Here is a 27,990-nt window from a genome sequence, read left to right as displayed (position 1 = left end):
GGCGGGGGGTGGGGGGGGGTGGGGAGATAGAAGAAGTTACCTTTATTTTCAAATGGGTGGTTGAGTATTGACATACCCGAATACATGCTTAGTCATGTGCTGTGATGCTGATGAGTTTCGCTTGGCACACCCCAGCAGATGCAGTCCCTCCCCTGTTTTCAGCAGAGCCATCTTCTCAGTGGTGCAATTGTAGATGACTGGATTTGGTTTACAGCAGTGACACAGTGTAATGATAACCTTGCCAATGCTAAGGAGAGGTGGAAACAGCTGAACTTTTTGCTTGTATAGCACGTTCAAAAAATCTCACTCAAGGTACTGTGACCTGAATGTTTTGGTCAGTGTCACAAAACTGTTGTGAACTTCTGTAAGACAGTGTCAAGTGGCAGTGAGACTTGAGCCAAAGGTTCTTTCTTCTTTCTTCCACCAAAATTGTGTATTAGTTGCTCATTCAGGTTGTGTTTTTACTTTACTTTTTTTCCCTCTCCTCTAAGCCTGTATTCTAGCTTATGTTTCTGTTGCTTTTGATTACAATTCTAGCAGTAAAATTTTCAACTTTAAGCTGTGAGATGCCCTGGTGTGCAGCCTCATAGGAATCAGAAAAATAGGATGTGGGCAGTAATGCAGAGCAATCCATTTGAGAACTTTGGTAATTGTGTTGGTAACTGTTGCTAATGATCTGGGTCTTCTGTCTTGGAAATATAAACATGTTGGATTTATTGTACTTCTTAACACGTGAAGTATCTGTGCCTGTAAGGTTACAGCAGGCTGTCAGAGCCTGGACAGACTGCTCAGGGAAGGTAGTGCCTGCAAGTGCAGTGCACTTCGGCTTGCTTGGGCATTTTGTAGATCCAGGGAAGAGGAGTCACGTTAGCAGTGGCTGCGCTGAACGTCCTTGGTTGAAATCCTTGCCCCTGCCTGTCAGGCATACGCCTTAAGCAGATTTACTAATCTGACCTTTTGACCTGCTGATGATTAATAGACCTCTGCCGGAGCGCTATGAGACCTGGTTACTCTGGAGTGGCCCTGCCAGTAAAGGTCTGCCACGAGGTAAAAGGAGTAATAACGTAAGTGCAGCTGCCCCAGATGCAAGAAGATGGGCTGTAAGAGGCCTGTGCGAAGCTGTCAGCTTCTGTTTTTAGAAAGGAAGGGTGCTTTCTGCCTGATGTTGCACTGAGTCAGTTAGGATATAGTCTGACCTGAAAATACCAAGGTGAACTGTTCATGCGTTACCATACACTGCTTGCCAAGATGCCTTGGGGAAATATGCTTTGCAAAAAGTTGATTCATAATTAGTTGATACGCTAGATATTAGGAATCCAGTGAAGTGCTGCCTTCTGCTCTTTTTTTCTGGTAATCTCCCTTATATCCAGTTTATATAGTCAAAGCACCATTTCACGTGCACATCTTATGGGCAGCAACAGAAGAGACTGTAGTGGCCACTCGTGTAACTCAGCATCTGTAACTTGCACCTCTACACCTCTTACACCTCTTTTTAGTCTCCTTTTATGGCATCTTTTGTTGCAGTGAAAAAAATAAACTATTAATTGAAGAATCCTATCATGTCAATCATAGAAAGCTATGAATAAAATGTTCTGAATGTTGTTGACTTGCTGCACTAGGACATCTGGTAAGCAAACACTCTGCTAGTAAGGCTTCTGAATTTTTCTGTGTGCTGGTGTTGCTCCCCCAGAGGCAGTGTGCTGGTCATGTTCACTGGCAGGATGGGTGGTCAGCAATGGGTGGAGGTGGAAGAATCCCAGCTATATGTTGTGGGGCGAGGAAGGCTTTGGATCATGGAGCACAAATAAGCTGTCATATGAAATACAACAAAAGAGTTTTTCATGAAGGGCTCCACATCGTTAGTGGTGGCAGGAGCCCTGAGGTATGTGCTCACAAGCCAAATGAGTGTAATATATCGTTGGAGATTGTGTGTGGTTTTAAATGTGGCATTTTAAGGTAGCAGGTTAATCTGGCTGGATAGAAGCCCATTTTCCCTAGATGCAGACAGTGGTATGTCTGATGGACCTCCTTTGAAAGGAATTCCCCCAAGTTGATAGCATCAGTGAAAAAGTCATGCTCAGTCTGGTTTTGATAGAAACACAAGATCTGACAGCCCTCACCCTGCCTAACTGCACCAGGCACCAAACAGACATTGATGTTCAAAGCCTTTGCTGTGATAATCTGTGCTACACACAGGGGAGATTCTGGAGTATTTGAACTTAATCTATTTCATGGTGATCTGTGCTTGGCAGGAATGAGGGTGGGGGTAAAAACTCTCGTGTTGTACCTTGAAGAACTGGGCTGATTCTGTGACTGTTGCAGTCACCCCCTGGCTCCCTTTCTGATTTCTAAATCAGGATTTCTGATTTAGAAATGCATTATGGAAATGTTTTGACTCGCATATGAATTTTTTTTATGGTACTGTGCCTTTTCTGTCATTTTTTTTTCTTTGGCTGCTGGTTTGAGTTTGTTTTAGGTATTACCTGGCTGTCCTGTGACTTGCATGAAAAAGAAAGCGCTGCTGCTTGAAAATTTTGCTTCCAGAGCTGATATAAATATGCTATAAACTTGTGCCATACTTCTTCCTCACCAGATTATTTCATCTGAGGTTTAGTTTGTATGTTGACTCGCCTTTTAATTTTTTTTTTCTTCCCATGGGGTTGAGCTCATACTACACAAATTTTATCTGTTTGGACCTGGTGTGCTAACTGTCCAAAATTTCTGGTGTAAGCCTTTTTCTCCTTCATTTTTTTTCTTCTCTCCATACAATAACTGCACAATAACTGAAACTCAATTGTGATCACATGCCTGTGGGTGCAGCATGTACTGAAGAACCTGTTTTTAACTTCAGTTCAAAATTGAAAGGGGAAATACTGCAATTTAAATGCATCGTAATTCAGCTTTTACTTCAGAAAATATCACTGGTTTTCTTTGCTTTGTGTAGTGTATCACTTGTTTATTTGCTTTGGTAATTGGAGTAGCAGTTCCAAGCAACTGTTTGGGTAGAGAAAAAAAAAAATCATGTGTCTTTAAGAAAAAAGAAGTCTGAGCTGGAAATAAAAGCTGAGGAGGAAAAACTGTACAACGGTACCTTTGAAATACTTTTTTTTTTTCTTTTCTTTTCTCTGCCCCCACCCCAGTGCTTTACAAGGCTGAGAAGTACTACATGATCTTTAGTGGTGTTCTGCCACTTTGGTTTTCTTTGCAGCAGAGGAGTGAATGGAGCATGAGGGTCCTTCAGCTGCTCATCCTGAACCAGCATCTGTCATTGTGCTGTGATGGAGGCAATGACAGGATGCGGTTTGGTCCAAACACAGATGTCCAGGTCCAAACACAGATCCTTCCGCCTCTGTCTGTTTGTCCATCACCAGCCACCACGGTGCTGACACCTAGGCCAAAAGTCAGGCTCAGCTTGGCAATGGCAGAGCGAAGTGCCACATGCAGATTGCTAAGGTCTGTAATGAAATAGCTGAGAAAGCACAGAACCAGCCTTTACTTGAGTTGCACTGTTATCATGGGTTTATGACCACTCAGGGCCCCATGTCGTGAGCTCCAAGGACATCCTGCTTTTGAGAGATGCTGCAACAAAGCCTATGCTGTTTTGTGCATATAGCTTTTGGGGCACTGGCTGCATTGATATTTAGTCACAGTGGTAATACAGCCACTGTATTAGGGCATTAGCTAACTCTCTATTCCAAGTAAACTAAAGCTTGATAACTGAGGTGTAGATAAAGATCTGGTTGCACATTTCAGTGAAATAAAATCAATACTGTTTAGCTGTATGCAAAACAGAGGGAGAAACTTGTGCTGATATAGAACTGGGAGAAGTCCAAGATAATACAAGGTCTCGGGCACAGTAAAGCAGCTTTTTGTTTTTTTTTTTTTAAATCATATTTGTAAAGTGGAAAACTTTACAATATTTCCTTTGTGAATTGCTTGCATCCACAAATCTTTCTTTTCATCCTTTTTCTGATAGTCAATTCTCTGGTTTCCTTCTTCATCTCTGTAAGCTGTGGATATTAAAATTGTTCGAACTACATAGGAAGGAACTGTAATAAAGAAATACATCTTCATGTTTTCACTTAGTTTGCTTTATGTAAGTACATTGGATGAATGGAATTTGAGTTTTCTTCTGATCAGAAGTTGAGTAAAAACTTTCAGTATCCTGACAGTTCCCTTCCACCAGTTCCTGCTCTTCGCAGTGCTGGCACGGTGAGGGATGAGCACAGTGCCGGGGTGTTGGGCTGTGTGAGCTCAGCCTCAGGGACCACGCAGGGGCCATGGGCAGCATGTGGCAGCTGGGGTGAGGGCACAGCCAACCCATGGCTTCCCTAGCGTGGCCCTGGGGGTCTGGCAGCACTGAGGCACTGGCCGGCGGGCATCCAAATGGGTGGCGGAGGCTGGGCTATGCTAAAGCAAAACCAAATTGACCCAAGATGTTTCTGTAAACCACTTGCTTTCCTAAATTGTTGTTTTCTTTAACAAAGCCAGCTCTAAACAGGACTTCGTGTACCAGGCGCTCTAAAACCCAGAACTAGTTCATCCTTTCTCTATCTGAAAATTACAGACTGTTTGAGAGTTGAGGCGCTGAAGCAGCTTCCCTTCCTGCAGTTGCAGAAAGACAGAGCTGAAATAAATGTGGTGCCTTTAATCTATTCTGATACTGCAAACTTTATGTTCAAGTAAGGAACATGTAGTCACCACATGGCATCATTTCAGGATTCCCAAACAGCCGTAGCTGTTACATGTAAACTCATGTTAATATATGGGAATGAAATGGTAGCAGTGTCTTAAAATGTTCTTGGTATGTCTAACATAGCAGTGATGTTTTTGCACTAACACATGCTTAACTCCCTAAAAGCACTGTTATCGTGGACTTTCAGATATGTATGTGTTAATGTTGGCCATGGCCATAGCATTTTTCGTTAAGAAATTTTGAATCTTCTATGTAGTAAAGCAAATATTAGGACTAGATGACAGTGAGAAAAGTAAGTTCTTAGAAAAATGCACATGGTTCTTTGCCTTGGCACTTTAGAATTGCCTGCATTCCTGCAGTGTCTGCTGCTTACAGGGAAATACAGGTATGTGGAAAAATAAATTTTCCAGATGAAAGAATGACTAATGAAAAGCCTGACGGTAACATCTCCTACATATTTAAGCATAGGTCATTTTGCCTCATGGAAGCAAATGGCCAGTGTTGCATAAAGACTTTAATGTGAGAAGGTGCATCCACCTCTGAACTTCAATGTTGTTGACAGGTCTGACGTAGAGGGCTTAAACCTCAGGCTTTTGGAACCAGCCTGTGTGATGAGCAATTACTATTAAGAAGTGCTTTTTTTGGTGTTTCACATTTTCTAGTAAACTTTTCTGTGCTGGAAAAGATGAATCACAATTGAATTTTGACTATACCTCAGCTTGCCTTGTGAAAACAGTGATGTGTTTGTCATCTCTCCTGTTATTGGTTAATGGTGTCCCAACTGTTGGTTTGTTTGTTTTGGGGTTTTTTTTAATGGATTTCCCAAAACTAATGTTTCAAGATTTATTTTGTTGTTTGAGAGGATTTTTCTGCAGCAGAAATGGATGATGTTTTTGTAACTCTCCGGGAGTCTTTTTTGGGGTTGTTTTTCTTCATTTTTTGGGAAGTCAAGGCTGAGAGAGGGTAGAAATTGTGCTGCACGTTTTCTTCCAAAAATACTGTCAGAAGCAATTTTTTCTAGTTTCTTCTGGTAACTATGGGTCCAGTTTACAAGGACAAAAAAAAAAAAAAAAAAGAAAACAGATATAAAGCAATCCCAGTAGCTTTATTTTTGTCTTCCCATGTAAATGTTCCCTGGAGCAGAGTTAGATGTTTAACCTAAATTTTCTGGTTTTCCACCACCCTCTGGCTGACTTGTCTGGTTGCGGCTTCACAGTTCTCCACTGTCACTTAATGGCTGGTTTTCGACGGTGAGTTGACATTACTCTGACAAAGGAGCCCATCATTCATGACTCAAAACTGTTGTGTTTTTTTTTTTTTTTAATATTCCTTTTCTCTTCCTTTAACTTATTTGTGGTTCCCATGGATTTCAGTGTGACTGATAACATTAATACCCCAGTAAGCCTCAGGAAGTATCATGTGCTAGCTTGCATTAAAAAAATCATAACAGTGGAATGTGTTGATTCCTAAAAGCATGTGTATATGCATATGAAATATTGCCTAGAATGTTTTATTTCTTTGATACTGGCAACGCGGTACCGTCTGTGTTTTCAGTGGATTAATCCTGGTTACTGATCTGGAAGTCTGATGTCTACAGATGAGGGCCATCATGAGCTCTGCCAAGTGAATTACTGTGACCTGAAGCCCTTGGGGTCTTGCAGCCCTCGTGCTGGCTGTTTATTCCACCCGTTCAGTTCTTGGGTAATTGCCACAGCCCAAATAATGAGAGGGAAACATACCGGAGAGAAGACACGTAACCAGAAATCCACTCTTGGAAAGATAATCTGAAACCTACATGCCAAAAGTTCTACAGAGTATTCTGTGAAAGCTAGCCCTGGTGCTGTTCTTTTTCTTCCCCCAAGACACATCCTGGGCAGTTTACTTCAGTACAGCCGTAATTTCATATTTTTGCTTAAAAAATTTCAAACAAATATTAATTTCCTTTCTCACACAAATCCTGACGGGAAAAAGACGGTCTATTTTGGTATTCTCTGTTCTCTGGTCCCACACTGCAAGGCACTTTCTGGTGTCTCCAGCTGATGTCTTTGCGTAGTTTTCAGTTTGAGTAGCAGCAGTGCTGGCCACGGTTTTCTGCTCCACAGCCCCTCTGGGTCAAGAGTGGCCGCAGCAGGGCAACAGGCTCTATCTGGGCATAGGGTGGCTCCCAGCTGGAAAGAGCAGAAGGCACCGGTACCGGTGGCCCTGGTTACCCCGTGGTCCCTGCGGGGGGCCTCCAGCTGCCTGGAAATGTGGTGGCACTGCCAGAGGCCTTGGCAGGCTCACGTTGCTGTGTCAGTTCACAGCCTGTCTTGCAGCTCCATCCTTCTGGATTATCCCTATTCGCAAAGTGTCATGAATCAACATTATTCCTATGATTGCTGACTAGGAGAGTCTGCTTTTTCCTGGTTCATGCATTTGTTCTTTTTTCATGGTGTATTTACCTCCATAATTATGTCCCCATGCGTACAAAGGGAAAGCTGTACTAGAGGAACTGCTGCTGCCAAATGTGGCTCAATTTTGTTGGTATAGCTGTATCTATACCAGGGATTTTGCTGACATGGCTCTGTCAGCTAGTGGGTATGCATTTTTTTCATGTTCCTCACAGCCACAGTTATGCCAGCTAAGTTTTCCCTGTGACCTGGGGTGAGGAGCAGAGAGGAGGATGCAGGACAGTGAGAGGGAGTGGGATGTCAAAGCTCCTGCTGGCAGCCAGGCAGGAGTAGTGCTGGAGCTTCCTCTCCATCATCTTCTCATGTCGTCCACCCCTGCTTGATGCACCCTCCCTGCTGCCTCTTTGCTGGATGTGATTTTGGTAATTGTAAATAGGATATTACTTGCTCTCTGAATTAGTCTGGCCCAATGTCCTAACATCCTATTAAAGCAGAAAATCTGATGCTGATCAAAAAACAACCAACTCGCTGCCTGTTCTGTGATTAACTTTTATATCTCTGCTGTTCCAGTTTGTGAGCTTGAAATTGCAAGTGTCAGTATAGGAAAAGCAAGGCAGGATTTTCAAAGAGCTTGAAGTTGGCCCTTTTGTTTTCACTGACAGTATTTTCATAACATCTTTCTAACTTAAATAACAGGTGCCTTTTCTTAAAAAGTACTTACTTGCTGGTTGATGTTATCATTATGGTATACTTTTTTTTCCTTTGCTCTTGTGATCTTAACCTAGGAAAACATCAGCATAAACTTTCTACTGTTGTTTATATTGTGTTTCTAATCTACTTTAACAGAGCTGAAAAATGTTCTTTCTTGTAACCAGTCTAAACAAGAGTCAGGTTTTAATATCTTGTTTATACGTAACATTAACCCCTAATGACTGTGGCCTGCTCATCTACAGGTAGCTTCGAAGCTGTAGACTATAAGGAAACTTGGGACCTTCTAATATCTAATAGAGCTTTTAACACCCTTGTTAGAAATAATAAGTTTTAAATACCCACTGTAACCTGCACAGAATAATAATTGGGCTAGAGAGATTTTTCCTCAAAAACACTGGACTTAAAAGTTTAGAGTTACAATCTCCAGTGGTAAAGGTACAACACCATTACTTTAAAAAAGGAAAATGTCTTTATTTTACAACTGCTCAGAAATGAATCAGTATTGCTCTGATTGTAGTTTAAGTATATGCTGCATACAGATGCCTGGAAAACTATGTATTGTCATTCATTTGAAATACTTGTGCCTGTGCTTTGCAAAATGAGCATCCAGGGGTGTCAGTGATGCTCACAGGGCAGGGCTTCCTGTGCAGGCGGCAGGATGGTGTGAACCCTGTCATTGCCGGTTTTCTGTTCTGTGTTATCTGAAATCTGGGTTGCAAGAGCAGCCATAAGGCAAAGCTAGCACAGCATGCCTTGGGCCTGCTGGCAGCTGTGGCAGGGGCAGATGTTTGAGCCCCCATCTCTGGGGTTTATGCATGTGGATCCTTGGGCAGCATCCCATCCCTGCTTTACCCACACCAGCGCTGTATGTGTGCGTGAATGGAGACATAGGCAAACTGCTGGCTTATGCGGTTGATCTCATTTTACTTGTCAGTGTCTTAGTGTATTTCCGCAGTAAAACTGGAAAGCACAGACCAATAACATCAAGAAACAAACTGGAATATTTTTAAAGCTTTTGACTTTAAAATGTGTGGAATGTGAAATAGTCTGTGTGGTAGATAAAATCCTACAGATAGCTTATTGTATTTTTTCCTTCCTGTGAATATATCTAAAATATTCACTGTAAACTGTTAGTGTACTCATGTACATGCTTCCAGCTATATTTTATTGTAGGGTGATTCCAGATGTAGCAGGTTAAATTGGCAGAGCAGCACTTGTTGGAAGGCTTATGTTTGAAATGTCTCATATAACTTTGGCAAAACAAGCTGATAGCATGCACGGTAACCTTGTAAGTTCATAGGCACAGAGTGTCTCAGTAGGAACTGTTTTGAATTCCATACTTGGCCTGAAAAGTTATTTTGCAGGAGTTCTGTGGAAGTCAGCTTTTTATAAAAATACAGAAGAGTAATCTGGCTGTTTATAAAGAGACTGTTTGCAAGGCTTTGTTCAGAAGCAATTTCTGTTCATTGATGTTGCTGTTAGGATTGTGCATCTTAAGAAATATAGGTTTTATTGGTGACAAATAGAAAACAAGTATTTTAGGCAAATGTGCTCTTGTGTTTTTTTTAACTACTTTTAAAAGCAAAGGAAGGGAGAGCTTCAGTTGTTACCAGAATCACATTTAATTTTTTTTTCTTTTCTTTTATGTCACTTCTAGGAAAACATGCAAAAAACCCAAACCACGAAACCCCTATGTTTCCTCCAGATAGAAATATTTATATTTACAATGGTCACCATGAAAACAGTGCCTAATGTGAGTAGAAACTAAGTTGAAAAACCTAGAAGGTCCTGTAACGCAGTCAATCTCACTTGCAAATTTCACTTACTTTAATGGTATTAAGATTTTAGACAGTTATGTCAGGGAAGAGACAGCAGAAATACTTTTACTACTGGTGAAGAGGAAGGGCCAAAGTAAATGATTATTACACATGCTGCAGAATCCAGTCTTTTATTTCTGTTGATATTTCTAACCTTAAGCAAACAATAGATGTATTGTATCCTGCGTGCCAGACTGAAGTCTCAATAAAAGAATTTATTCTCTGTAAACATGGCAGAATTAGAGCTGTACTGAAAATGGAATCAGGATTAGTAGTATTGAAATGCAAGGAATTTAATTCTTTTCCGATCTCCCTGAGGAGCATGTTCTCAAATATTAGAATCGAAGCATTACGAGGCTAAGGATGGGCTTAGGTCCTGCAAGTTTGAATTAAAATTAGGGTTGTTCTCTCTCCAGTGGGGCAACTAAACCAAAAAACATCTTTATCTTTTGAGTACACTACCTCAAAACACCACTGACAAGCAATTTACATGGTACTGCTGTCAAAAATTTAAGTTATTTTCATTTAATGACTCCTATATATCAACTTTATTGCTTGCTCTATTATGCTGAAAGACTTCATGTGCAAATGTGAACCAGCTCCATACATTCATTTAGCTAGAGATAATTAGCGGAATTACCCTGACAGTGGAGACATTTTTTTCAGTATTCTCAAAATGATCTGCAGTTACAGAGCTTGTTTCACGGACAGGAAATATCAGCTGAAACAGAAGACATTTGCATTCACATGTATACATCTGTACCTGCACCGCTGCTTTAATTTCTGCTTTCTCCCTGTCCCTTTTCCACTGCTTTCCTTGAAGTTGTAATAAGATTTTCATTTTCTCCTTGGGTAGCTACCAGGCACAAACACCACTTCTCAGATTTTCTTATCTGACATACTTATTTGCCCCTGACTGGAGGCAGAAAGGAGGCTGGGCTAACTTACTACAGCAGAAGAGATCATCCAAATGCAACCCTTCTTCTTCCCAGTCTCTGCACTTTGCGTCTGGGACCCCTCCAGAGACTCCTATAATACCATGGGAAGCTGTGTGGAAGGCCAAATTCTTGTAATACATTGTGTGTGGGACCTAAAATGAGAGCTCTTGTGAGCTGTGAATCTAACCCATGGATGCTTCAGTTTTGACTTAAAAGAACTGTTTCTCCAGACTATTTCCTCCTCTCTAATTCTCTTCCTTTCTGTAGCCCAAAATTTTATTGGGCTCTGTGGCACTTCAGTAAAGTTTCAAATAAATTTCATTATATTTTTGGATTGTGCTTCCAGAGGAAGTTCAATGGTCACTTTGAAAAACATAGTTTGCAGTTTCAGCATCAATACTTGACTTGATGAGACTTCTGAATGTGTTTTTCATCCCTAGAGTGTTCTAGATGGTGAAGGAAGAAAAAGGGTAAATGGTAACACTCTAAGAGCTCAAGTATTTCCCCAAACACTGGGGTTTTTTTGTTTGTGGGGTGTTTTTTTTCTGCTACAGGTAAGCAGTTTGTGTTGCTTCTTAAGTCTTTGACATAGTTACAGAACAGGAAACTTGGATTATAGTTAAGAATTACACTATTCAACTTTTTGTCCGGTTTATTGCATTTTCTAGTGAGCTGTGTACAATAATGCAGTGAAATATTGGTGCCTCCTCAGAAAAAAAACACATGCTTTTCCATGAGCCGCATATACTTAGAGCGCCTCCTTCCTCTCTGTCATCTGTCAACACAATGTTCATGCCAAAAAAAAGAGGAAAAAAAAAAACCCTGGTGTTTCCAGCAAGCCAGAAACCCCAGTAACCAAAGTCTCCTGTCTCATCCTGCCTTTTTGACCACAAAATGTGGCTTTCTTGGAGAACATGACCTCTGGCACAGCAAGGAGAAATGCTTCATAAGTGAGCAAATGTCTCTTCTGAGATGCCATTCCACAGCTTTTTGGTGTGAACAAGGTAGCAGTGTTTTGGAAGTCCATGAGTAGATTTTGTGCCCGGAAAGAATAGTCTCAATCCTGGCTTTGTGGTGTTGGAGGAGGGAAGTTCTAAGGCTGAGGAAGTTGTCCTTCCCAGCTGCTTTCTTCGCCAAAGAAGCAAGACAGGCAGAGGAAGCCTAGGCCTGCTGTTTGTGTGCACATGTGTGTGCAACACCTGCTTCCACTGGTTTAGCATCATGCTAAAACTGTTTTTCTGCCCTTCCCTTTGCCTGCAGTGGCTTCTGCTGACCATCTCTTCTGTATTCTCACCGTTATCAGCCCTGGCACGTGCTGCTATTCCACTTTGGTTGGTTCAGATATGGCTCTACTCTTTCAGCTTTTCTCTTCCCATCCCTCCACCCTGCCTCCCTTCCTTCCTGGATGGAAACAGCTGAGGCTATAAAAATCTCCTATCTGTGAGCAGAAAAGATATTAAATTAAAGAGCTTGCAATTAGACTTAGTTATCAATTATGCTGGAGTTAACTTTTAAGGATATTTGTGTTACATGAACATGATAACAGTCTTGTGGTGAGCTAATGAAAACAATGGAGAGGAAGTTTTGGTTTATAGCTATTAAGTCGGTCAAAGTCTTTGGTAGCACTGAAGCAGTAGCAATCTGAGTTCATAGCGATTAAGAAAACCCGATTTGGCTGCCACTCCCTTAGCTGAAATGTCCAAAGTGCAACGTTTCACTGGCACTTCCCCACTCCCTGAGCAGCTATTCATAATTATTTTGAGATAAAAGAAAAATACTTTGGGGTTTTTATTATAAAAAATAGCTCAGGCGGGTATGGAAGTCAGTTAAAGTAAGTGTTTATCCTTGATTTTAATTTCTTTTTCCAATGGGTCTCGAATCCTGGGGTGCCTGTATCTCAAGCTGTTTAAGCCACATTATAGCATCTCACAGTGTGCTGGTGCTATCTTTGGTCGCCCTGTGTTGCCTTCCCCTTGCAATAGCACTCATATGTGAAGCTTAAGCCCAGACATACGTCAGCCCCTCAGTGTGGCAGCCTCCTGCCTTTCCCCTTCCCCCAGGAACTTCTGGATCTATTGGCCAGTTTTAGACTGACCCAAAGCCTGCTGTGTGGTTCTGCGTTCCCAGAGCTGGGACTGGTGAGGGTAATGCTGGGCCCCCTTTGCACCCATACTAGGGTAACCAGAGGTGGCCAGGCTTCCTTCTCCTGGCATATAAGTGTTGGTTTGCTCATTAATCCCTGAAGACTTGAACCTGGAAATGTGCTGGATCTCGTGAACTCCTTTTGAGTCAATGGGAGTTCATGGCACTCGGTTTCTTGACAAATTAGACCTTCTGGAAGTTGGGGCATATAAAATGTTTGTGCTTTTACCTCACAAAGCCACGACGCTCTTCAGAAAAGGGCACAGAGCATACTATAAACAAAGTATTCAGAGGGGAAAACAAAAATTTCCTGACTTATTCTTGGCACCAAATATTTAATCATGACATTTGGTCTAAGAAAATGTACAAACTCTCAACATTGCCAATTTATTTTACCCACAAACCAACAACAGACTGATGATATGCACACAAAGGTTATTTATTTTGAGTGCAGCCAGGGAATGTAAGTATTCCAAATGCTTCCTTGTATCTCCCCATGGGATCTCTTTAATAAGTTGCGTAATATTTTTCTGTATTAGAGGATTGTAAGATAGACACGGTAGGTCTCTTCACTTAAATACACTGGTTGTGTTTTCTCTTTTCTTCTTTGAAGGAAATGGAAGCAGAGAATGAATAGTTTGTGAACAGTTTTAAATTAAAAAGCCTAATTTCAAAGGCCTTTCTAACAATTTATTCTAAAACTATCAGCCAACAGATGATGTTCCAAGCAAAATAACTAATTATGTGGGAGGTTAGGCAAGCATTGATTTAGTTTTTGGTTTCTTGGACTGGTAGATAATTCTTTAATAACAAGAGAAAGAATACATGACTTAAATATCTGGACTTTTGTCCACATAGACCCTCTTCTGAGGACAAGTTCATACATAACCTGTTAGAATTTTCTTGGAAGATGTGAAAGCCACTTGGATCTTTTCTGTGGATCTTGGCTGACTCTGAGACACTCCCCATTAGAGATTGAGAGCAAGGTTAAGGAAGGATAAGGGAGTGCCGCAAGGAAAGTATTTTAGTTCTTTCAAACTTAAGTTAATGTAGAATAGCGTTGCTTTTACAGAATGTAAGGGTAGTTATCTGGAATATCAGGCACAGTTTGACAACGATCATGTTACTAGGAAAAGCCAATGGGGCTTAGTGGGCCAAACATAATTTCTTTATATCATTAGCACATGACAAGTAAGACTCCAAACACATAACTTTAGCGTTTAACATGTGGAGACATGGAGATAAGATTCCTTTCTATGCACTAAAGCACCAAACCCTTTCTCATTTTGGCAAGAGAGTTAGAAAAAGGGGAGCTCTGTGGTTACTTGTTTTCTGTTGGTTTTTTTTTTTCAGTTCTGGTGTAATGTGTGATAATGTTTCTGCTTAGCCTGTTTTGTGCATTTGCTTGTGGCAAGTGACTGTGCCAGTTCTAAATTGCTCTGGCTAAGCTGCACTCTTGGCCCTAGCTTGTGCAATGGGGGAAAATTCCCTCAAATAGTGTTGACTTTTGGCTGCAGGTTTCTAAGAATTCTTAAGACCAAAACGTTACCAGAGGTGTACTTGCTGTGACAATAAACTCTGCTTGTGAAGAGCATCTGGACATCTGGTTTTCCTTCATCTATTATCTCGTACTTAGCGCTGAATAAAAATTAAAGAAATCCTCAGGCTGTCAGTGAAGATGGTTGTTTTAGAAGCAGTAGCTTTCAGTTTATAGGGGTTTTATAACAGTTTTTGTGAAGTACATATCATGACAGCACAAGTCTTGTTTGTTTGTAACACTTGGATGCCACTACGAAGTTTTTGTACCTGGTTGTCCAGTTGCCATATGCTGTGTTTTTATATTCATATTGGATATGCAGTTTGTGGGTTTGATTTCATTAGGCAGAACCTGCTTTAACATGACCTGTCTTTGTCTTTTCTAGGAGTAACATGCTTGGAAGTACTTGGTAGGGTGGATCACCTGTACCCCAGCACAAGAGCTCCAGTTTAATACCTGTCAAACACTTCTCAGAACATGGGGGAAAACGATGATGAGAAATACAGTCAAGCTGGCCAGATATTTGAAAACTTTGTACAAGCGTCAACATGCAAAGGTACCATTCAGGCCTTTAATATTCTCACTCGCCAACTTGAATTAGATCCTTTGGACAATAGAAACTTCTACACCAAACTGAAGTCGAGAGTGACCACATGGAAGGCCAAAGCTTTGTGGAACAAGCTTGATAAAAGAGCAAGTCATAAAGAATATAAACGTGGAAAATCCTGTATGAACACTAAGGTAAGTGGAGTTCACTTTTGGATTTCATAGCTTAGAATCTTTTAAACTTGTTTTTCTACAGAAGCAAGGTTTCTACCATCATATGCAATATGTCCATTCATGTAACCTTCCCTTTAATACACATTTTGGAAACTATGGCTGATATCAACTGATTCTGACAAATTTTCAGGTATTTTTGTTCTGCAAGCTTTGTGGAAACACACAGCATGTAAGAGTGATCCTAAAAGCACCCTGCTTTACAATCTGCCTCCATCATGGCAGAAACGTTTTCTGCCCTCTTTAGATGTCAGTGTCAATCACACATAAGTTGTAAACTCATGAGGCACTAGGCTTCATTCATTCCAGGCTCACAATAACTACTTGCTTTATTAAACAGGTTTTTGCACGGTGCAAATCGTAGCGTCTACAGCAGGCTCCTCAGTTTGCTGCTTGGTACATCCTGTAAGAGACCGGGGCTGGCCAAATGTGTTTCAACAGCAGTTCCTAAACTGTTCTGTGGGAAGTGCTGCTTGGGGAAGTCTGGAGATCTGTCTTTGTCACCTAGCATTGGCTCTAGTTGCTTAACAACAGCAAAAGAAAATCCTGCACTACTTATGGATTTAAATAGTTTCCTGTAACTGCTTTTCTGCAAGCAGAATGTGGGTAATTGCTATGTGGTAGTTACTGAAGGAGATGGTCTGCTTGATTGTGGAAAGGACAGGAAATTATCTTCTTTTCAGCAGAGCATGCAATACCATATTTTGGTAGAGCAAACCACTGAACACTGATAGAAATCTTGTTGACAACATTGTACAAAATATTCTACTTCATGCCACTTGTTTCATCTAGCTATCACAGACTGTTTTTAATAGCTTTGTCTCAGAGCAATTCACTTATTTACTGCCAAGTGACAGTGAAAAGTTGCCCCAAGAAGGGTAAGTTTTAAGAAGCTGCTTGACTGTTTAGAGTTAGAACAGAGCAGGGAGGGCACGCTGCAGGGTAACTAGACACCAAGCCGTGGAGGACATCTTAATCAAAAAACTGTCACTGAGGTGTTATTTTGTGGACTCAGTAGACAGGCAGTGTTGAAAGTCTCTTCTTGTTTGCATCATTGCATTGAAACTTCTCAAAAGCATTAGGGAGAAGGACACCATGTTACCTTCGGTACATATAGAGGCCTCTAGTTTTATTTGTTCTTTTTTAATAAGCTCCCAATGATTATTAACATTTTCTAAGGTAATAAATGTCCTTACTGTACTACAGTTTTATTTAGAAAATGAAGAGTGCTATTACAGCTATTTGCACTGTTTTCCTGACAGCCTGTTTTTCATTTTCCTTTTTTCCCTTTTTGACCTGTGCTTCCTTCCTCCCTTTTGTTCTTTTGAAAAGTCCTTGAATGTATGTCATTGAGTGTCTTTGTGATGAAAACAGACAGGAAAGGGAAGGAATGAGAAAGTGTCTGATGATTAACAAATTATAGGAGATACTCCACATGTATCTCACCTACATATACAGCCCCGGGTCTAAATGTCCATGGTTAGTTTGAGGAAGTATTCACAGCACACTTTTAAGTGGTTTTAAGACCCATGTGAGATACAAAAATGAAGTAGTCCTCTCTCAATTGTGACATTACAAAGCCAGGGCCTGGTTCTGCAAAGTTCTTAAGAAAAGTGATTAATTTTTATATATGGTGAGAGGACACATGGAAAGCGGTTGGTACATAAAATACAGCCTGTGTAATGCTTTACAAAGTTGCCGAGCAGGAGGCTAATGAACACCTTCCGCAGTGCTGAAAGTATGGTATTACTGCTCTTTGAGAGTAAAGATTTATTTTTAGTGGCATGGTGTAAGTTGTTTGCAGAAATTAATGGACACGTCTATGATGCACGTGTGATCAAATCACACATAAATATAGAATGTCTGTATGTGAATGGTGTGTGTGTAGATATTTTGTGAAATACTTGTAGATGTTCATTATGAACCTGGACCATGCCCAGACATGCACTTCACTGTGTCATCACTGATTTAAGGAGCGGAATCTTCAGATTGCTGGAAAGGAAAGCAGCAACCACAGTCAGCGGGCTCTGTGGGGATATCTACCAAACATTCCTCACACGTGAATCACAGTGTGCTGTGAAAGCCTATCTCTGCAACATGAATGAGGGGAGGCATGTTGCAAGAAGTCTATGGACTCCCTGATCATTGTGGTGGTGTACTCTGACAGCCCCACTTAGAGATAAGGAATTCCCAGAAATGCTGGCAGTCCAACCAAAATGCCAGTGCAGAGAGATTAGGCTACAATATACCTACCACGATTTTCCTTTGGGTCCAACTGGGGATTTTAAGTTTCTTGCATGTCATGCCAACTACCATTTTTAGTAGTGAAGCAGGCAAACAGAAGTTAGCAGGCTGAATCCTGACAGTGGTCCCCAGTGCTCACCTCTGTGGAGTCCCCTGGGGACCAGTCAATCAGCCCAGAGTAAAAATCTTACTTGTTACAGCAGGATCACAAAATGAGCTAAGTGGATTTTTGCAGTTTAAGTTCTGTAAGCAGAGCCAGGATTGCTAGTAGGCATAACTTAAAAAAATATGACTTCAAGGCTTTATATGAAGTCGTGGCCATGTGCTCTGTAGCTGAGTCTGCAGCTCACAGTTCTTTGGCTTTGCAATCTGTCTGGCTTCTTGTGATCATCCCAATCTGCGTAGGAGATAAAATGCAATTGGGATCTGAAGTACTCCTGGTCTCTCTCTCTTTTTTTTTCTTTTTTTTTAAACTGAGAGTCTGCTGCCTCACCCAAAAAATGTTCATTTTTTTGCACACTATTTAAGAGCTGAATGGTGTACTTGTTGATTTTTGTGCTTGTAAACTCTTCGGCCACACTTAAGTTACTCATTACAATATACACAAGTTTTATACATACAGAACATTCCACTCCAACTAAATAACAATGATCCTGTGTCTTAACTGCTCTTGAAGAACATTGCCAAATATGGCTTTTAAAGTTTCTACAATGATACAATTTTAAGCTGGATGAATAAAACCAGTTGAACAATTTTCAAGGAGTTCAAACTACTATTTCAGAGTTGCCTTACTGTGGACGTTATTTTCCCTTTAACTCTTTGTAGAAGGAAAAAAAACCCACCCCAAAATAAAATCAAAGTGCTGTAGAAAGACATGCACAAAATTGGGGCAGAAACCAACTTTTTCTGAAACTGTAGGAGTCTACCTGTATGTATGTTAAATCTGTATGAAACATATACTTTATTCCATCATGGACTTACAAAATGGGAAAGAATACTGTTCAGAACTGCTGTTTCTGCAGCTGGCATTTGCACAGTTCACCAGTATTAGAGAGAAACAGAAGTCTGTCCGAAGTAGGCAAAACTCTAGAAATCATACTCTGATTTTATTTTATTTTTTCCAACTATGTCTAGAAAAAGAGCACAGATTTGTGATCCTGGCAAAGTTTCTCTCTTATTTTCATCTTTTACTAATCAATGCAGAGTAGCATGTTCAGAATCTGTAATGATTGTTTCTTCAGGGAATGAAGCACAGCTGGACAACTGAAGATAAAAGGTTTAACACAAGTTGTTCACCATGTTAGCAGTTTGAATGTCTCTCTGATTTTTTGAACATGCAGTATTTAATACAATGACGAACAAGAATTCATCCATCTCATTGCAGAGTGTATTCAATAGCCTTTTTAAGGCATATGTGAGTGTCTCTATAAACATTTATTTGAACCTCTCTGTGTGGAGCAATCCTTTACTTGCACTTGGTTTACTGGCAGTTTACCTGTGTAAATGATACAGATATGTGCATGTATGTATAACTGAGGCTCCCACTGATGTTTGAGAGATTTATGTGTACATATCAGAGGGTAGGACCTGTCCTATGCTGCACACCTGAAATTCTGGCTCTCCCATGACTATAGATTTATGCTTGAGGAGAATAAAGATCACTGCACATGAAACCATCCCAGATTTACTCTTGAGGGAGGTGTTGATTCTCTAGAGCATGCAGATGTGGTGTTGTCTTCCCCCTCAAATGTGTATGCTGTTGTTTTTTTCAAAATGCATGCTTACACTTCAGAACTAAGGAAACTTTGTTTGAAGTGCTAATGTGTAATTATCAGCTGCCTTGGTAGCTGCCTTTTCTCTCTGGAGTTTCAGGTGATGGTGTTCGCATTGGAAGGGTGGCAGTGGCAAATTCCCAGTCACAGCTTTGGTCTTCTGAGCATCGTCTCTATTGTAGAGCCCACCTTGGGCACAGTTCCTGGGAGGGGGGCTTGTACAGTCTGAGCTGTGGTTTCCAGGCTGAACTAAACAAAGTTAGCGTAAAGCAAGTAAATAAAATTGAGCGAAGAAGTTTTGAGTGCTGTGTGTATAAATACCTACGTGTGTGCATTTGTAGGTATATGCACATACAGATCCATATAAATTCCTGAAAAACAAATTAAGTTATCTTGAACTCTGTCCCTGTTGGCCTCTCTAGTTTTCCTTGTTCCTGGACTTGGCCTTTCAAAGCTTGTTTTAGAATAGATTGGGTTCCCTTCCAAAAACTCCTGTTGGGAAACTTACTGCAAGAGAATGACTCCGAAGTTATTAATGACCATGTTTCCAGAACATGTGTAAAAGCACAGTGGCTCTTTTCAGTAGCGTCGTGTGCTGTCAGTCATGCCTGGGCTCGGTGGCATTGGTATCTCTGCTGTAGGGAGGGCTCCACAGGCTCCTCTGGTGGGGTGATGCTTTAGCTGAGGCAGCATTACAGAGAGCACATGGCTTATGGGGGGGTGGCGGTGGAACTGGGGGGGAGGGCCAGGGTGTGAGTCAGCTGAGGTGAGGAGGAGGTCTGTGTCAGCGATGGGGGTAGAGGCTGGAGGTTTTGCGACTGACTCAGCACTGGCTCTGAGCCTCGTCTCCCTGTACTAACCACACTGGCGTACCTGTGAATGATAAAATGGGATGGTGTTTATCTGCCAAACCCTTCCCGCTCCTTTTCATGTTGTTTTCATTTCCCAAAGACTGTCAAATGCATGCTTTGGGAGTTAAAACCTACTTCACCTGGTCTTCTTCCCACAGAGTTGAGAAAGGGAGAGGTCTTCCTGGGCCATGCTAGGTGCTGCCACGTTATGTAGCCCTAGGGTAATCAGCAGGATGAGGAGTGGATACCAGCTCACTCTCCTTGTTATTAGGTAGAAGTTGGCTTCCTACCAGTCCTCAGTTGTTTACAAACATCCTAACCTGCAGTCTTGCTCCTCATGATGAGTGAGAAAGGTTGGGTCCTAGGTGTCTTCCTCTCCTCTCCACTTTCCTCTGTAGTGCTAAACAAATACTTGTCTCTTAATTAAGCAAATCATCCAGCATGTATAAACCTGCTGATACTGGGGCTAAATTTCCTCCTGAAGCACTGGTGTTTGTTGATGCTTCAGAGGCAACTTGGATTTGCAGCCAGGTTTCTCCTGTGCTGTATATGCTGGTACAGAAGCCAGTGAGTTTGTGTGTTCACATGTCATGACTGATTGTGTCCCTTGAGACAAATATTTGGGGTTTTAAGAGAGTAATTGAATTGTAAGGTGAAAGAAGGGAATGCCAGTTGTGCTCCAACTCAAAAATATCCTTATTATAGTGAAAACTTCAACCTGTTTGTTCTATAAAGATTGAGTAACCAGATGGCACATCCCTTTTGCTGGATTTACTAATCTCTTCAAAATAATAATTGAAATGGGGAGATTTCCAAACTTGATAATCAGGGTTTATAACGAACACAGCAAGTTTGTCTTGGATATATCAGATAGCATTGCTAACTTGTTTATTATAATGAAAATACATTCCTGTGAAGGTCATAAAACTTGAAACTAGAAGTTGACTGCAATGTTTATAGGAAGTTTAGTGAATGAAAGGTGATGAGTTTTCTCAAAAAGACATTTAGTTTCTATTTTTTTATTTGTTGGGGTTTTTTTTGCTTTCGTTTGTTTGTTTTTTTTTTTTTTTTTTTAATCCAAACACACAGTGCTTTGATAGCAGAATCCAGAAGCTACTGAGCTGTTGGGGCTATTAAGGCCCATGCATTCTACTGATTTTTTAAGTGGCATCTACTTGTGTTTGGCATACTTGGAAGACAAGCTGTTTATTTTGATATCTATGCTGCTTTGCTTTTGCCTTTCAGAACAAGGCACCTAAAGCCTTGCACTGGATTTACATTGTAAATTTATTTTTAACAATTTTAATAAGTAACTTTTACAGAGTTATTTTTAAGTAGTAGAAAATATGGAACTAATGGGGAATGAGTGGTAAGGGAGACGCGTTTGAGACGAGGGGAGAGCAGCAAATCACCTATGAACATGCAGTGAAACCACAGTTGTTTAACACTGTCTATGCATTCGTTTCCCTAAGGAATTTCAGAGGAGGGGATGGGGAGAAGCTTGGGTGATGGCAGGACACACAGCAAACGGTTCTTTGAAAACAAAACAAAGTATTTGACTCTTTGAGTTGTGTTTTAAACTGAGATTGGGCCAAATTGCGTCAGCAAAAGCAAATGTTTGGGATGTGATTTGGTAATTAAATCACTTTATTTTTATTATTCTATAGACATTTCCACAAACATTTTTCAGCTTTATCAGTCATGAAAAGCAATGAAGCCTGGCCACAGTAACGTAATCAGACAGCCTAAATAAGACTGTTTTGGCACTTGGGAATTTAAAATTTTTTGGCTTGCAATATAACAGTAGTTTTACATCTGTGCTTTAACAGCCTTGTGCTGTTTCTCTGTGCCTTGCTTAATGGCTTTGCAAGTAGACAGAAGGGAACTGTCCCACCCTGACCTGTTTTCCTAGATATTTCATACAGACTCCCACAGGGAGTGATACCCAGTTACTTTCACAAAAAACACTACTATTGTCACCACAAGTGGCTTAATGAAGCTTGAATGAGACAAAAGGTTACGACAGGGCGTGTTCCAGTAACTGGTTTTGTAGTGCTTCTGGGTTTGGCTGTGTGAAGCAGCTGGGTGGTGGTGTGTCGGTCTGGCAGCCCACCGGTGGGTGTGGGGTGCTCCTGTGTGGGCCTCTATGCAGCCCGTGCCCCTGGTCTACTGGGGTCCAGCGCCTCTCCTGGCTTCAGAGAGACTCCAGTGATGCCAGATGTGGTTGTTAGGTGTTTGTTGTTAGCTACATTTCCAGCTTGGCTCTGGTAATGTTTGTGTACTGATAAGTGAGGAAATACATAACTTTTGCTATGAAGAAGTGATTAAACGCTTGGCTGCTAAAAAGCAGATTTCAGACAATAAGGCAATTTCCTGTCTCCTACAGTTCAGGTCTTTCCCAAGGTTCCCATGTCTGTCTTGAGAATGGGTTTGGGGGATGTGATTGCTCTCTTTGCTCTTTCTGTGAACAAATCTAATTCCACGTTATTTTCTGGTTTAGGCATCTGTGCAGATAGTTTTTAATATCCTTTTGTTAGTTCTAAGAGATACTGTATAAGAAGGGAAAATACAAAATATTTTAGTAGAAGTTGCTTTTCTTAAGCAAACAACATATTTTCCATTTAATTTTCTTTCTAAAAAGCCTTAACAGTGATGGAGTTTGTAGTGAAAAAACAGTGTAACTGGGATCTGTTGTAAAGACAAAGCAGAAATTCTCTTTTCATGCCCTTGAAATTGGGTTAATTTGCTTTACTTTCTCTGCTACAATGTTTAAAGGTGGATTATTTTGTGTCAGTTGGTCCTCAAAATTCCCACATTCCCTAATATGTCTACATTTACAAAAAATCTGTTTCTTCCGTCTTAGACACCTGTTTGCCATTTCAGGTCTCTAGGATATTTGTGTCTTAAGCTGTCTGATGAAAAATGCTTGTTGAAGAAAAATCTCAGTTTATACCATAATGTGACATTGTTACAGTTTTCTAATTCTTCAGTCTTTTAGCCTTTTCCTCAAGTCAGGGAATGTTGGTGAATTTAAGCTGTTTTTTGAAACAATGCCTGATGAGGGTGGCACGATGAGACCTAAGTATTTCTGTGGCAAAAAAGCTTTTGCAAGTACAGCTGTTGTCCTGGAAGCTGGTCACGTTTTGCTTCAAATATTCCAGGACTGTAAGAGTTTGGCAGGAACCTGAATGTGCCTTGGTTTTGTTCTGGGACCTGGGTGATGGCAGAGAGGACAGGCATTACTCAGCTAACAGAAGAAGAGTTACACTTCACATCTCATGTATTTCTAACGCGAACCTTCTGTAGAGCTGTGAGACTTATGCTAAACCACTTGGGAGATGAAGGATGAAGTGGGGTAGCGGTGACATCTTGCACTGATTGAGAATGCTACAGCCAGGTACAGGTCCTCCTTTAAAAGAAATTGGCCCAGAGTGTCTGAGGGAAGCAGAAGCTGCAATTCGGCCTTGACCTTCTTAGAGCCCTTGCTTTAATGAGCAAACTTGTGATTATGGATCACATTAAATTATGTCACCTGGGCAGCTGAAGAACTCTACTTACAGTGATCCTAACAATAGTTTGCTGCCAGACTGAAGAAATGCATTAAGTGAGATTTCAGTGATACCTGTTGTAGACTGGTATTTGTCATGCTTATTAAAAATCTGGGAGCTGTATTGAGGAGGCGCAGGTGTAACCAAACTGGAATAAGCTGCAAGTGCTTTGAAACACAGGACTAGAATAAAAATAATAATATATATATATATTGAAAAGTGGAAAAAATGGTCTGAGATCAAGAGGATAAAATGTTCAAAAGCTACTAAAAATTATGACCCTTCTAATGGAGCGCAACACCCAGAGAAAATTGGGAATATGCTGTGGAAAATGATCTGGTGCTTATAATGGACCACACGCCGAGCCTGAGTCCATTGGGTGTAGTGCTGATGCAAGGGGACCTGATCCTGGGAGCCTGTCTAAGGAGGCCTGGGGTGTGTTGGTGACTGGAGTGGTTTCCTTTTCATCTAGTTGGTGCAGGCGAAACCCCAGCTAAAATATTTTGCCCAGCTTGAAGCAGGTGTTAGAGACAAGAGGCAGATAAGCTAGAGCAAGTCCAGAGCAGAGCAGCAAGAATGGTCAGAGCTTTAGAGAATGTGACCTGTAGGAGAGGGTTAAATACCTTCACCTAATCTGTGTTAAAGACCCGAAGAGGCACACTGCATGGTTACTTGGAGAACAACCAGAGCTGTTATTCACTTCACCTTTTCTCTCTAATAGTCTGGCTAATACTGCTAGATCAGATTCTGATTAGTTTCTCAAAGGTTGCATTTTGCCTTGGACGTTTGCTGATCCTATTTCAGCCTTGAAGAACAGCTTGTGTTTCCCAGGGTCATGCTGTTTCTGCTTAAGAAACCAGCTCAGAGATACTGCCTTGCTTCTCTTGCATCACTCTGGATTTGTTCGTTTGACTAAGATAGTAACTTGGAAGGAACCATGTGGTTGTGTCACACTGAATTAGTCTTGTGTTGCTTACTTCCACTGCCCCTTTGAATGAGTCACAAGAGTGGCTTTAAAACGACCTGTGCAACAGCGAATGCTCCTTTCTGAGTGGTGTCCACCTCCCCATCTCTGCCATCCTTGCTGGATTTACAGTTCAGATAAAACAACTGCCCCAGGGTGAATTGCAACTCAGATTATAAAACATTGCAAGAGATGGCAGTGAGCTTCCTGCCAAGGACTACACGCCCAGATCATTAATAACAAGTTATGCTGATCAGCAAGTGCTCGGTGGCAGGCAAAGGCATTTCTCTTAGATTCCTACCCCCACCTCCCACCCACCCCCTTTTTCTCTAGTTTGTTTGGTTTTTATCGAGGTAGGAAATAATTGCGCATAAGGTAGGAAGGCTTTCCTGAGAGGTGAGGGCTGTTGGGACTGGTGGGTCAGCTTGCTTCCCACCTGGCTGGCCACAGGGCTGCAAGGGCTGGGCTGGCTGCTCTATCTCCTGCTTGGCCGTGGGCACCTGGAGTAGGAAGTTTGCTGCCTGTCAGCTCAGATACAGCCCTGACAGTGGCAGAACAAGCACAGCCAGTGCTGTTGAGGCAGGTGCCTCCATCTGAATTTCACCCTGGCTGGAATGTGAAAACAGAGCCATTAATACATGGCCATGTAAATAAACACTGATCTGCTATGTATGTTTATCTCCCTTCTCTTGCATTGGATGTTGGTGTAAAAGAGACTTTTACACTTCGTGATGTGTAATTTGCTGCCCAAACTTATTTTTTCAACTGTCTGCCTGTCTCTTTGAAGCATGCTCCTTTTCATTTTTTTCTCACCTTTTTTATCTTTACTTTTATTTTCCCAGACTCTTTCCTTCAGTAATAACTGTTATTATGTACCTTCTTTGTTTTCAACCAAAAAGATTTTGGAAGTAAGAACTAGAGGTGCTGAAATCTAATTTTTGCTGTGCAATATGCTGCCAGTAGCTTGGTTTGTTGGTTCTTTAAGAGTGCTGTTAACTTTCCCTGCTACCAGAAACCTTTTTAAAACATGGTATGCTAAAGATACATTTTCTAATTTTAGTTGTTTGAACTGTTCAGGTCTATTTTGCTTGTTGACACCACTGGATGCCATATTGCTATGGGATGCAGGCTGGCCAATTCATAGTGTTTTCAAATGGTGAATAAAAATGTAAAAAGTAGAAGCATTGTCTACCCATGGTAAACTGGTATGTGTGAATGACCAGTTAAATAAATTGGGAAAAAAATAGGTTATCATGCTTTGGAGCTAAATTTGGCTTTACTAGTTAAGTGGTTGTGAATGCTAGCAATGGAAAGTGCAGTGGCTTTGAAGATTACTTGATGAACTGGAGGGAAATAGATCCCAGGAGCCCAGAATTGCTGCCACCTTTATACAGAATCGCATTTTGAGCTCAGCTATAGCTGCCATACAATACTATACAGTCATTCTGCTTAGGAAAGTTAGAAATGGTGGGATTAAATGTTTCAGCTCTTCAAAAATGAACAAAAAATCTGGATTCTGACTCAGACCTGATGGCTAGTTCTGTATCAGCTCATTTACGCAGTAGTGGCTTCTAAAAGCCAAGTCTTCGTTGGGTGTTGGCTAATAATTCACCTAATATAAAAATGTATTTTATAATGTATTTTAAAATATTCTGTGAAATGACCTTGAAATAACTTGACTCACCACTTACTTTAAAAAGCCAGTTTCTAAGTGGAAGCTTACCTGACTTATTAGATAGCTGTAATTGTCGGGTTTTAGCTAAAAAATTTGGCTTCAGTGTAGTATTTAATCTCTGTAGACAGACCAGGCTGTAGCAACAGTGCTATTTGTCGGGGTTTTTTAAACCATACTACCAACTTCTTTGTGTAGCACAGCCATGGTTGTTGGCCAACTTGCCCACATGCCTTGAATGCCATAAAGCATGAGAATTCTCTTCCTCTGTGTCTGTAGACAAGTCCTCTACTGGCTGGTCGCTGTGTAACCCTGAAACCATGTAGAAAATTAACTATTTTCTTGCAGTTGCAATCTCATGAGTGTCACTAATCACAAGACTCACGGCTTAGTCTTTGCTGTGCTCGGAGGTGAGGCTCTTAGTGCCTTTGTTTCTTCATCTCTGTTCACCAGTTCTCTGTTTCTGGATGAATTATTTTGCTTCATGCATGCTTTTTTTAAGGTTTTTTGTTGGTTGTTTTTTTTGTTAAGTTTTAAAGGATAGCCTTAAAGTGTTATCTCAGTATGACAGGCATAAGTCTACAAAAAACAGACAAGGTACTTAAATGCTGCCAACCATATTCATGACCGGGATAGTCAGGCAACATTCTTTCTGCAAGGTTTATCTTGTTTTCTTTTTGATTGTTTGAGCAACTGGCCAAAAAAGAAAAGAAAGCAAACTCTTCTGGGTTTTGGGTGTGGGTTCTTTTTACCCCTGTTATGATTACAGTGAAAGACAGGTGAAAAACCAGCAAATATGCTCTTAATTCCAAAGGATGTTAGAGGAGATTATTTGAGGAGAGTTTTGGATTAAAGGGCTTGCCTTTATTTTTTCTGGTGGACAATCTGTTTATTAGAAATATTACATTTCTTGTTCAGATGATGTGCAGTTTTTATTCAGATAATTCTAACTGGTGCAGGGATACAGAAGGTTTCTAGAGATACTTTTCTGTATATGTCTATTATGTCTAAAAATTGCAATTTAAAAAAAATATTTTTGTATGTTATTATAAAAGCTCTGAGATCAGGTCAACATATTTAAATATGACCAATGCCACCTGAGAGAGCTCTTCAGAAAAGTTCCAAAGTCCTGACAGCTTTGGTGTATCAACAAAGGAACTCTTGACCTTCTAGAGCACTGAATGCTTACAGCCTCTCTTTGATGTGTTGCATAGCAGACTATAAATTTCAGATGACTTTCATACCATTGTTTTAATTTCAAGCTATGGAAAGGTTTTTATACGCAAATCTAATATTAGTACGTATATCCAGGAGACAGAGAGGATGGATGGACAAGTGTGTCCAAATTCATCCAGGAAGAATGAAGGCACGTGTTTTTTTCCATGCAGAAGCTTATCTTCCAAAAGAGAGAAAAAAATCCCAGTAAAGATGAGCCAGATGAATGCAATAAATGTACTAATGTTTCACTTTTGGCATTTTGACCTAATAAAACAGGAGGGCAATAAAGATAGACCTTCTGATCTCTGGATTGTGCTGCATCCAGCTGTGAGTGCAGCAACTGCAGAGTGCAGTGCTGGGGTAAGAGCTCTGTCCAAAATCAGCCTAGATTAGGTAGCCTCAAATCCATGTTACAGTCTTTTAAGAAGAAAAATAGCAACATCTCTGTTTTTGCCAGTTGCTGATATGGGCGCTTTTGGCAGGAGATGGCAAAACTGCACATTTCTGAGGTGCTCAGCTGGGTGTAGAAAGGGTGAAATACTGGTGGGATTGAAAGGAGAAGTGGACTTGGGTTGCGCTTCCTGCTCCGGGACAGGGTTTTGTGGCTGTGGTTGGTGGCAGTGAGGGGTGCATGAGCCTTGCTGTTCCCAGCTGCCTTTGAACTTCCCCGACAGTGATATTTGTGGTGTTCACGCTCCATAAATGTCCCTTCA

General features: G+C 41.0%; 1 protein-coding gene across 9 annotated transcripts in view; it reads left to right on the top strand.

Moving 5' to 3' along the window:
• Positions 1-27,990, top strand: part of MICAL2 (microtubule associated monooxygenase, calponin and LIM domain containing 2) — a 132,782-nt gene that overhangs the window by 9,384 nt on the left and 95,408 nt on the right. For 8 of the 9 annotated variants that reach the window (XM_080404614.1, XM_080404613.1, XM_080404612.1 and 5 more), the window contains exon 2: positions 14,617-14,972. In XM_080404614.1, the coding sequence (XP_080260740.1) occupies positions 14,709-14,972 (264 nt within the window). In that variant the 5' untranslated portion in view covers positions 14,617-14,708. Of the gene's footprint in view, positions 1-26; positions 7,509-14,616; positions 14,973-27,990 lie in introns of those variants that run through there. The other variant, XM_080404608.1, reaches the window with a different exon arrangement.

Source organism: Falco punctatus, assembly GCF_963210335.1.
Source record: "Falco punctatus genome assembly, chromosome: 10".
Classification (NCBI taxonomy): Eukaryota; Metazoa; Chordata; class Aves; order Falconiformes; family Falconidae; genus Falco; species Falco punctatus.
Note: the sequence above shows the minus strand (reverse complement) of the source record. Positions and strands in the feature narration are given on the sequence as shown.